The 11908-nt window shown below is 49.3% G+C and overlaps 1 protein-coding gene across 1 annotated transcript; it reads left to right on the top strand.

Moving 5' to 3' along the window:
* Positions 1–469: 469 nt before the first annotated feature.
* Positions 470–11545, top strand: ERMAP (erythroblast membrane associated protein (Scianna blood group)). Its single transcript, XM_023752666.1, has 10 exons — positions 470–562; positions 757–1096; positions 3324–3440; positions 3958–3990; positions 4988–5020; positions 7074–7094; positions 8168–8188; positions 8279–8305; positions 8393–8419; positions 10015–11545. Exons 1-10 carry the CDS (start codon positions 470–472, stop codon positions 10692–10694), a joined length of 1392 nt encoding a protein of 463 aa, XP_023608434.1. The 3' UTR covers positions 10695–11545.
* Positions 11546–11908: the final 363 nt, after the last annotated feature.

The raw sequence follows: 11908 nt of genomic DNA, 5'->3' as shown, positions 1-11908 counted from the left end.
GCCTGGAGCATTTCCCAGACTTGGCCTGGGACCCTAAATGCAAAAAGAGGTCACTATCCTGGTGTTTACCAGGTTAGTTCTGGATATAAATTCTCAATCTTCCCGACGCCTCCCTGTGCCTTCTAGGGCACACACAGTGTCTCACCCTGGCTCTCACTCATGGCATTTATAGACTTAACCATGATGCCAGCCTTCATGTCGAGCGCTTTCCTCCTTCAATGCTCACAATAACTCTGCAAGGAGGCAATTTTATACCCTTTTTAAAGATGGTGGAAGGGAGTTTCAAGGAAGTGAAGCCACAATGTTACGGGGAGGTACGTAGCAGAGCTGGAACTTGAATTCTGGTGCAGGTGGTTCCAGAGCACCTGCTATGCAGCCTCCATCTCCGCCCCGCCTCCTCGGTTGTAGCTTTTCCACATCAAGCTCACGAACCTTCTCTGGTGTCTGCCTGTCTGTCCTCCTAGTTCGGATGGAGACCGTAAGTTCCTCTGGCTCCCGGCTCTCCAGCTGCTTCATCACCCTCATCTTCCTCCAGCTGCCCATACGCGTGTCAGGTAGGAGTTCCTGACCTCCTTCCTGCCTGGGACATCTGACCACGGCCTTCTTCCTTGAGGGGTTCTGTTGTAACCCCAGCCCTTTCCAATGCCCTCCCCAGACTCGCTAGGAGCCTTCCCCACGTGATCTCCGTCTTCATCCTTTGCTGAACTCTCGCATCCCTCCCAGACTGCGCTGTCCCTTTCTTGTTTTCACTGCACAGGGGACTCCGGCCAGGTCCACCTGGCCCCGCTAGGGGGCACAGCCAAGCTGCTCTGCCCGCTCTCGCTCTGGTCGGTCACGACGCTCACCGAGGTGCGGTGGCTGCGGTCCTTGCCCCGGGGGCGCTCCCAGGTGGTCCACGTGTTCCGGGATGACAAAGTCCGCGAGGAAGATGTGGTACCGGAATTTAAGGGGAGGACGGCGCTGGAGAGAGACACGCAAGAGGGAAATGTCACGCTGGAGATCCGCCACGTGCGGCTGGAGGACCGAGGGCCGTACCGATGTCAGGTCCGGATTGCAAACCTGAGTCGAGAGGGCACCGTGATCCTGCAGGTGGCAGGTTCGTCATTTTTCAGGGGGGGTGGAGGGGTGGGGGAGGTGAATAATGGATGCCGTGGCTGGTAAAGGTGGATGGGGTAAGGTACTAGCATGCAGCCAGATACTCTCATCCCTTTGCGGTGAACCGCGTGCGGGTGGGGAGAGAGCAGGCGTTCACAGCAATTAACAGCCCGCCCCCTGCTCACCCGGAGCTGAGCCGCCTTGGGAGCCAGAAGAGCGCCCTGGCGGGGACCGGGATCTTGCCAAGGCCCTGCCAGCGGCTTTCCTTTCCAGTTCTAGGCTCCGACCCTTACATCCACGTGAAGGGCTACGACGCTGGATGGATCCAGCTGGTGTGCAGGTCGGTGGGATGGTTCCCAAGGCCTTGGGCCGAGTGGAGAGACCCTCAAGGCAGGGTGCTTCCATCTGAGCCCCAGGCCCCTTCCCTGGACCACGCTGGGCTCTTCGAAACAGCCGTATCCAGCAAAGTCAGGGACAGCACTGTGGGCAGCGTGTCCTGCACCATCCGCAACGAGGCCCTGGGCCAAGAGAAGACCGCAGCCATGGTCATAGCAGGTAAAAGCCGGGGCAGAAAACAGGCTCGAAGCTCCGGGTGGCTCCAGAGAAAACTCTTACCCAAGTGGAAACTTTATAAAGAATTTTTTAAATACTAAGAATAGCATGTTTATTGTAGAAAACTTAAAAAAATAGGATATTTTTAAAAAGAAAAAGAAGCCTGGTTTTATAAATAGGAGAGAGCCACTGCTAACATTTTGGGGCATTTCTTTAGAATTTCTTTCATGGGTGCATCTCTGAGTGTGTATTGATACACATGTGTATTCTTCTGCCTAGGTTGTTTCCCCCTCCACTTACAAGGCTGTGAACATTTTTGCCCATGTCCTTAAGCAGTTCTCTGCAACAGATTTTAAAGGGCCGCACAGTATTTCGTTGTGTGGGTATAGCATAGTAAAATTAATCGAAGCCCTATTTCTTGATATCTGAATGGTTTAGACTTTTCCTGTAACAGTGCAGTGAACAAGTTTGCACATAATTTGGAGACTGATTCTGCTTATTTTCTTAGAATGTGCTCCTAGAAGTAGTATTAATGCACCAAAGGGTTATGAACCTTTTAAAGACCCTTGAGCCGTAACCGGTTTGGCTCAGTGTATAGAGCATCGGCCTGCGGACTGAAAGGTCCCAGGTTCGATTCCGGTCAAGGGCATGTACCTTGGTTGCGGGCACATCCCCAGTAGGAGGTGTGCAGGAGGCGGCTGATCGATGTTTCTAACTCTCTATCTCTCTCCCTTCCTCTCTGTAAAAAATCAATAAAATATATATTAAAAAAAAAATAAAGACCCTTGAAACATGGAGCCGTGTGGCAGAGAAGTGTGGTTTTAGAGCCAAGAAAGAAAGAGTGTGGCCTGGGGCCCCAGGTGCGGAAGGAGCACTGACGTCTGCTAAGCCCTTCTTTTTTCTCTCTCTCTCACCTCTCCTCTCTTCCTACAGCCACTGCCTCTCATCGGTGCTAAGCACTTTACATCCTCCTCTCTTTAAATCTGTCACAACCCAGGGGACTGGGGATTATTGTAACCCTCATTTTACAGATGATGGGCCAGGCTTGGAGAGGCTCCGTCTCCTGCCTAGGGTCCCACGGAGGATGAGCGAGGACTCACACCCAGTTTAGACTCTGCCACTTGTCATAGTGCTTCCTCTGCTTTATTCTTGTGTCTATTTCTTCTTTCCTTTCTCCTGCCTAGGCGTTAGGCCTGCCGCGGTAGCCCCACAGAAGTAGCTTTGCCCCCGCTGATACAGCTCAGGGCAAAGTGGTCACGGATGGCTGTTCCACAGCAGAGTGAGGACTTGAAGCAGAAGGCAGGTGGTGCTCAGAGAAAACTGCAGGTGATCAGAGGAAGCACCTCCAGTTCTTCAAAGATCACTTTCCCACGGAATGATAGGGCAGGATGAGGTTGTGATTGGGAAGCTGAGTTTAACACATTGTTTTCAGGCAGGACCATCAAAACCACTCCTAAGAGATGACCATCTCGCTTTAGAGTCATCCCTGAGTCATCCAGGGTTTGAGGCACTTAGAGAGGCAAACACCCTCACCTATCTTGGCTGGAGGTCTCTCCCTAGAGGTGACAGACACCGTGGGGCTGTGCCTGAGGCATCTCCCGTATGAGGTGGGGTCTTTGGCCTGGAAGAAGCGCTGAGATATCTCCTGAGGGTGGTCATTGGTGGTTCTGTTTCAGCCCCGTCTCCAGGGAGGATCTCCCCCGCAGCAGTGGCTCTTGCTGTGGTCCTGCCTGTCCTGGGGCTTCTCATCATGGCGGGCATTGGCCTCATCTGGAAGCAAAGACGATCAAAAGGTAACTCAGTGGTAAAGGAGCCCGGGGCGGCAGGAAGTGGGACTGTGGCTTCTCTAGGAAAAGGCTGGGGGGAAGGAGACATAGATGTGACGGTTATCCATAGGTTGGAGACTGCAAATTGTCTGGTAGAACAATGCTCTGGGGACCCCCAATGCAGAGAAGATCAAAGAAACTGCGTCAAGTTCCTGGGAAGAGTTGTGAATTCTCAACTTCTGAGAAATTAAAAATAACTGATCATGCCATTCCTCTAATTAATTTAAAAAATCCAATTCTATCCATTGAATAAAACCCTCATCAATATAATTGCATCTCACAGGATCTCAAGGTTGAATGGCACCTTGAAAGACACCTAATCCAACACCCCTTTCCCTAGACCCTCTAATCCTTTCAAATGGTCATAGACCTGCAGGGACAAGGAGCAAGGTCCTCCTCAGGCAGCTTGTTGTCCCCGGACAACTCTGCCTGTTAGAAAAAGCTCTTCCCTAAGCTGAGCTGATGTCTCTCTCTCCCCTTCCAGAGAAGCTTCTCTATGAACAGGTGATGGAGGTAGGTAAGTGTCCTGGGATGGGTGGGGATGTTTCTCAGTTTTACTCATTTTTATGACTCCAGTGTCCACTAATCTAAATTCTATACCAGAAAATCCCAACATCTGTTGTCCTTGGTGGCAGTGTTTGCTGACTCTGACTTGTAATAGCTTGTCTTTCAATATGTTTGTTGAATTTTGTTTGTGGACTCATTGCTTGATCTTATTCTGTGCGAGTCGTGTAGGTCTAACATGGGGGAAGCTCTTATTCATTCAACAAATAATTGATAATTGTCTACTAAGTGCCCTGGACTATACTAAATGCTGGGAATACAGTGGTCAAAGCAGGCAGTCTTTGCCATCTGGGAGCTTTCAGTCCGGCCAGGGAGGGCTACATGAATTAAATAACTGCACAAATCAATGTAAAAGTACAACCATACAAATGCCACGAGTGGAAATTCTGGAGGCTGCGAAGATTATGACCAGGAGGAACCAACCAAGCTTCAGGGACAGGAGAAGAGTCCCCAGAGGAAGTGATATTTGATCTGGAGGAGGGGGAGGCATGGGGGGAGAGGGAATAGAAAACGATCCACAGAGAAAGACCAGCTAGAGAAAGAAACACAGTGCAGAAGTGAGGGGGATGCTGATAGGGGACCAGGCTGCAGAGTTAGGCAGGGCCAGGCCGTGTGAGGCCTTGGAGGTCATGTGGAGAACTTTAGTCTTTCTCTCCAGTTCAGTGGCAAAGCAGTGAGTGGGATATCTTGATCAGAATTGTGCTTTGAGCAGCTTTCTCTGACTGCAGTATTGGGAAGAGGCCAGAAGGAGCAAGACAGGACTGGGGGCAATTTGGGCTACTAGTTCTGTCATCCAGATGAGAGATGACGAGGGCCTGGATTAGGGAGGTGGCATGGTGATAGAGGTAAACAGGTTTAAAAGCAGGTAAAATCAGTAAGAACCAGGGACCTTCAAGGTAATGGCACAGAATCTCATTTTTTGTTTTTTATTATTACTTTTCTCCCTCTAGAAACTCTTCTCTCAGACCATGCAAATGAAAAAGGTAATTATATGAAGGGGTAGGGAACAAATAACATATTCCTTCTCCTTCTACATAAATGCTGACAGTCTATTATTATACATACACTAGGGGTTTGGTGCACAAATTCGTGCACGGGTAGGGTCCGGCTGGCCTGCCCTGATCAGGGCCCATTGGGCCAGGCTGGCCAGGGGGAGGGGCCGCAGGAGGTTGGCAGGCCGGCCCTGCCCCCAATTGGGGTGTGTGGGGGGGGGTGATCAGGGGTGGGGCTGGCCCAGGGGAGGGGCCACAGGTGTTTGGTCAGCCGGCCCCACCCCCTGGTGAAACTCCCAGTTGAGGGGACAATTTGCATATTAGCCTTTTATTATATAGGATTATTCAGGTATACACACACATATTCTTCATTAATATTATTAGAATTTACTTTCCAGTATGAGGGGGCTATGGGGTAGGTGGCAGTGGGTGAGGGGACGCTCATGGTAAAAAGTCATAGGTCTGAATTATCATGAGCTCCTTTTATCAGCCTTTTCACCAGTCACCTAAAAAGTCTATATTCAATTTAAAGTCTATGAATATGCTATCTGGGATGTATGAGAATCTCAAGGATCCATACAACATTTGCATTCAGACAGGTGGTGTGATACAGTGGGAGCCCCACAGGCTCTGGAGTCAGCGACACCTGGTCAGGTCACTGGTCTGCCTTGGATGTGTCGCTTCACTGCTGTGACCTTTGGTTTCCTCATCTGTAAAATGGGATTAAAAATCCCCTTGCCCGATTGTTTTCAGGGTTTAAAGAGACAACTTGAAAAAAACTCTTCTATTACAGTGCCTGGTACTCCTCTTCCTTATTGCCATTTCATCTTCATTAACTGAATGTTTGTTCTGGGCCATTGAGGGTAAAAGTTCGACACCCAAGGTACAAAAAACAGGCAGTCTCTGCCCCTTAAAATCTAGCTGAGAATACAAGTCACTGGCTCACAAATGGTACATATTCAATGATTTGGGCCTCTCCTCTCCTCTGCCCTTACCTGTCCTCCCAGCGGGTGAAAGTGTGGGGGTGCACGCAGCAGGGGCCCTCTGGCTGCTCTCTCCAGGAGCAGAAGGCACAGCGTGGTGCAGTGGCCAAGGCCTCTGACTAGGAGTCAGACTCGCTGGGGCTTGAAGCCTTTCTCCTTGGCCACTTGCTAACTGGATGACTTGGGCAAATTTCCATGTCCCTCTGAGCTTCAGACCTGGGAACAATAATTCTATGCACCTTACATTGTCAAGGGGGTTCAGTGCCTACATCATTATGAGAACAGGACACAATAAATGGAGGCTAATAATAGTGGAAATATAATATGTCAATATTATATATAAATAATATAATGTATACAGAATATAATCAATCATTAATAGAGTGAACATTATATAATTATAACATTAATCAGATTAATAACATTGATATAAACACAAACCAAGAGCTCCTGAGGGGCCATATCATATCCAGCTTCATTGCTCCAGTGCCTAATGCCTAACACATGCCCAGCCCTTAGCACAGGGCTTGGCAGTGGACTCAAAGTTATAACTTCAATTCCCTGGCAGGGCCAATGCTCCCGGCAGCATGTGAAGCATATACATCCATCCCAAACCATCTGGAATCTCCAGATCTGAGCATCTCTCCGTAGGACTTCAGGAGAATTACTGTAGAGAGTGACAAAGCCATGTCCACAAGTCAGTGCTAGGCCTTCACTGCAGATGTTATAAACAGTAGGTTATAAAAGGGCAGCAAGGCACACACTCATGTACACATGGTTACAAACATATGGAAACACTCGTACAGACAGCGGAAATGAAACCAGATAAAAAGGAAGGGAAAGGAGGGAGGAGCCAGACCTGGGCAGCCTGGTCTTGGGAAAGTGGCACCAGCTGCACTGGCTTCCCCAGGCTGCCTTTGGGAGGCGACCGCACTAGCAGCTGAGAGGCATGTCATCCTTTCCACGGTGTGGGGGTGGGGGTGGGGGAGGTGATGAACCTCCCTGGGCTCAGGGATAAAGCAGAGCATCTGCTCACTCAGGCCTTTTTCTCTGTTTTTCAGGAAGGCTCCATAAATCCCTCAGTAAGTTCTGCTCCTCCTCCGTGGCACGGACCTCCTTCTGCCAACATCTTTGCTTTAGGATGGGTGTCTCAGTTTCATTTCCTGGGGCAGAAGAGAGGGGTCAGGGTGCTTTAAACCATGGGGTTGGAGATTTCTTGGCTCTCAAGGGCCTCTCTTCTCAAATATTCCCTGCTCCCCTTTCCTGCACAACAGTTACCTAGTCCAGTGGTCGCCAACCTTTCGGACCTTACAGACCAGCGCTAGGTCCTAGTCTCTAAGTGGGAAACGTTAATCAGGAAGAGATGTAGCTCCCGTAGGTGAAGCCACCTGGAAGACCTTTTATCACCAGGCATGGCATTCCCTTAGGTGGGATCCCAGGCGATGGGTCCTCATTAAACTGAACATGTGGAGCAGCGTTTCTCCATCTCATGTACGAGACCCTCTTTAGTGCAAAAAAAGAATTTTCAGACACGACATGTCTACTTTATTTTACCTTGATTAAATGTACACAAGAAAATCTAATAGAAATTCAGTGATAGTTTTTGTTTGTTTGTTAATCTTCACCCAAGGATATTTTTCCATTGCTTTTCAGAGAGAATGGGAGGGAGGAAGGGAGGAGGGAGAGAGAGAGAAACATCGATGTGAGAGAGACATATTAACTGGTTGCCTTCCAGGTGCCCCCACAGGATGGGGTGGGGGCAAACCACAACCCAGGTACGTGCCCTTGACCATGATTGAATCTGCAACCCTTCCGTGCAGGAGCCAACACTCTAATCATTGAGCAACACCAACCAGAGCTCAATGATAGTTTTAAATGAACTTATATTCTGTTCTTCTCTCACAATATCTACATATATTACATTGTAGTTACCTAGATGCATGAGATGTGCTACTCAATGAGTTGTAGTCAGGTTTGGCTTACTTGGGAATTTGCTGGCCCTCTGCAGTATCTCTGGGGACCACTGGGGTGGGGCTGGATGGTCTGGGTATTGCTAGTGAGGATCTGATGTGGGAATGTGGTTGGGAGGGGACCCAAGCATTATGGAAATGTGGAAGCCCTCCTTCTGATTGGTCACACTGTTTTTATTCTTTAGAGAAACTCCGGAGTGAACTGAGTAAGTTTCCCATGTCCTTCCATACCGAATTCTCTCCTGCTGATTCTATATTTTCAGTGATAGTTCACCCCTCTTGTTTCTTTTTTGTAGAGTTGAAAAGAGCTGCAGCCAACTCAGGTGAGATGCACTTTCTGGGTGCCTGACTCCGCCCTCTGGGGGTTCTCCTTGTCTCCTTCCGTTTACAATCCCTTTTATGTCTTTCAGGCTGGAGAAGGGCCCGGCTGCACTTCGGTAAGTTACACCAGGCAAACCCGCCTACATTTCAGAGCCCAGTGCCTGTTCCTTTGGAATGCAGGCTGACTTTTTTGTTTGTTTGTTTGTTTGTTTTTTGTTAATCAAACCTATTTATCTGCTTATCAAATTTTAAAAAATCTTTGTGATTTTTTTTTGCGGGGGAGGCTCAGTTAGACTTAGAAAGTTTATTGGTTATTTGTATGTCTTCTCGATGACTTGTCTGCTCTTATGCCTATTCTGGCTACTATTTGATTTGTGAGGATTCTTCCTATATAAAGTGTAGAAACTCTGTCCTATTCCTCACAAATTATTTTTCTGAGTTTTTCATTTGCATTTTAATTTCCTTATATTATTTGTTTGATGCATGAGTGTCTTGTTTTTATGTAGTCCAATTGAAGAATCTTTTCCTGTGTAGTTTCCCCTGTGCTTTCAGGTTTTGGAAGTCCTTCTTATCCCACAGTTGGGTAAATAGCCAGTGCTCCTCTGTCTGTATACACACCTGCCACGTTCCTCTTGCTCTTGGGGGTTGGTGATTGAGATTCTCAGAGAAGAAGGGAAATGGTTGGGCAGGTGCCCCCCCATTGTAGACTACAAAAGGTTTTGTAGTTTTATTCTAAAAGATTTGCACATCTCTTTTAATTTATTCCTAAATATTTGCTTTTTTTTTTTCCTGCTGTTTCAATGAGATCTGTTAATTTCCATGCTTGGGTCCTTATCAATGGTGGGTCTCCCTCCTTCCCCCAGTACAGAGAACAGAGAATCCTTCTCTCTCTATTAACATTTAAAAATAATAATTTTGAGCAACAATTTCAGTTAACAAGATGAGCATCACACATTGTGTATGAAGGAGGCACTACCTCATGTGTTAGCTCATCAAATGTGCACAACAGCTTGACCACATCGGGTCTGCCATTGTTCCCATTGTACGGATGAAGAGACTAAGGTTTGGAGATGAAATGCACGCCCCAGGTCACATAACTGGCCTGTGGCAGAGCTAGGACTCCCACGTCCAGTGTGGCTTCTGGGTCTAACATCAGAGCCAAGGTTTATTATCATACATTAACTTCCCCTGGACCACTGAAGACAAAGGCCGTATTTCCTAAGGGATTAAGGCAGCTTCACAAAGGAAAACTTTCTCCTGTTTTATTGAACACACTAGAGGCCCGATGCACGAAAATTCGTGCAAGAGTAAGCCTTCCGCCCCCCACCCCCATCCCGCTGCCGCACCAGCTTCCCTCCGGCAACCAGAACCTGGGCTGCTTCGCTCAGGCTGCCACTGCCACCCACCCAGTTCCCTGTGGTTCCCTATTCATCATGCTGTAGTCGGAGCCTGCAGGCCAAGGAGGAGGGACTGAGAGGTGGGCAATGCACCTCATAGTGACTGGTCAAGTGGTTGTTCCGGTCGTTATGGTCGCTGGCCTTTTATTATATAGGATGACCAGGAGACCAGAAGACACTTTTCTTTGGCTCCAGTACATCTGGGGTCGAAGGAATCATACACTAAAATGGGTCCAGTGACAGGGATTGCCAACCCAGAGGTGATTTTTCCCTCCAAAGCTACCCAAACCTCTCCTCTCTGTGCCCCTCTGCAGTGGCCGTGACCCTGGACCCCGACACCGCGCATCCCAAACTCATCCTGTCCGAGGACCGCCGGCGTGTGCAGCTCGGAGACAGGAGGCAGCCTGTGCCTGACACCCCCCAGAGGTTCGATTTCGTCGTCAGCGTCCTGGGCTCCGAGGCCTTCGTGGAGGGCTGTCACTACTGGGAGGTGTTCGTGGGAGACAAGACCAAATGGATCCTGGGGGTGTGCAGCGAGTCCGTGAGCAGGAAGGGCAAGGTCACCGCCTCGCCCGCCAACGGGCACTGGCTGGTGCGGCAGAGCCGCGCGGCCGAGTACGAAGCTCTCACGTCCCCGCAGACCCCCTTCCGCCTGAAGGAGGCCCCGCGCTGCGTGGGCATCTTCCTGGACTACGAAGCAGGCGTCATCTCCTTCTACAACGCGACCGACAGGTCCCACATCTTTACCTTCACACACGCGTTCTCTGGCCCGCTGCGCCCGTTCTTTGAACCGTGCCTTCACGATGGAGGGAAAAACACGGCTCCGCTAGTCATTTGCTCGGAACTCCAGAAATCGGAGGAACCCGTGGTCCCCAAGCCAGATGGAAAAGGCCACGCGAACGGGGATGTGGCCCTGAAGGTGGACGCTTCCCTCCGGCCCTGGTCCCCCGATCTGGGCCCGGCGCTCCAGGGGCTCAAGGTTCCTTTCTTTTAGGGAGGTGCCTCCTTGGCTGCGCCCTGACCCTCCGGCCCAGGGCTCTGGATTTCAGTCTCCTGGCCCGACACCGGCCTCTGGAACAGCTCATCTCCTTTCCCCAAATCCAGACCCTTTGGTGGTTCTATTCGTGCCACCTTCCTCCCATTTCCAAACCCTGTCTCCTGCGGGGGACTTGAAGTTCCCATTGCCCTGGAAGAATTCTTGAAAACCAAGTGAACAACCAGATTAGGGCTAGGCGGTGATGGTGAGTGTGTGTCACCGAGACCCAGGGGTTCTCCATGTGAGGGGCTATTCAAGAGGACTTCATTTTATCGCATCCTGAACTTGGGCTTTTAGTTGTGATGTTATGGGGCCCAGTCCCTGACTTCTTACTTATGTCATCAAGAATGGCTTTTCTCTCTGTTTTAGTTCACGCCTTTAGCCCCCAAAGCCAGCTTTTTAAAAGTAATCATGTTTGGGTCACACACTCTTTCTTCATGGGGTAGGGTGGATCAGAGGGTAAAACATGTCCCTTTCTAGTTCCTTGATGCTGTTGACAGCATAGTTTTGTGATATCCAGAGCTAACGTACGTCTTCAAAGCTGATTTACCTATTGATGATGACCAGGTACAGGGACTTTAGAGTGGTAGCTGCAGCCCTGAAAAGCCTCAGGAGCAAATCAGGGAACTGGTAAACACAACTTCAAACACAGCAGGCAGCTGTGTGAGGCCTTGAAGAGACAGCAATGGATAAGTTTGTCTGCTGCGCTGGCCCTTTCGAATACCCTCCTGAGATTTAGAGAGACCCGCTAGAAAAAGTGGCAGCTTTAACCACCAATATAGACAGTTTCCCCCCCACAAGACATTATACTGGAAGACTTGGCTATTTGTGTAGCACAAGCATGTCAAACTGAAAGGCTAACATGGACCAAATAAATGAGGCATGAGGCCCACGGGCCGCGAGTTTGACATGCTTGGTGTAGCAGACTCCTAGGTCAGAGAGTATTGATTTCAGAAAGGAAGTTGACAGACCAGGTGTGAAGATAAAGTAATGAATCAGATTTTTTGGTGTGGATTTCAGAAAGAAGCTTAGTCACTTTCAAGTCATACCACAGAGGTGATCTGGCCTCTTTTTGGAGATATTGGCTATTAGTTTTCAGATGGGTACTCAGTTCTACCCCACAAAAACTGGATCTTTCTGTCCGAAGTTCACTCTGTTACTCTGTAGGGCCG

Source organism: Myotis lucifugus, unplaced genomic scaffold, assembly GCF_000147115.1.
Source record: "Myotis lucifugus unplaced genomic scaffold, Myoluc2.0 scaffold_37, whole genome shotgun sequence".
In the NCBI taxonomy this organism is placed as follows: domain Eukaryota; kingdom Metazoa; phylum Chordata; class Mammalia; order Chiroptera; family Vespertilionidae; genus Myotis; species Myotis lucifugus.
Note: the sequence above shows the minus strand (reverse complement) of the source record. Positions and strands in the feature narration are given on the sequence as shown.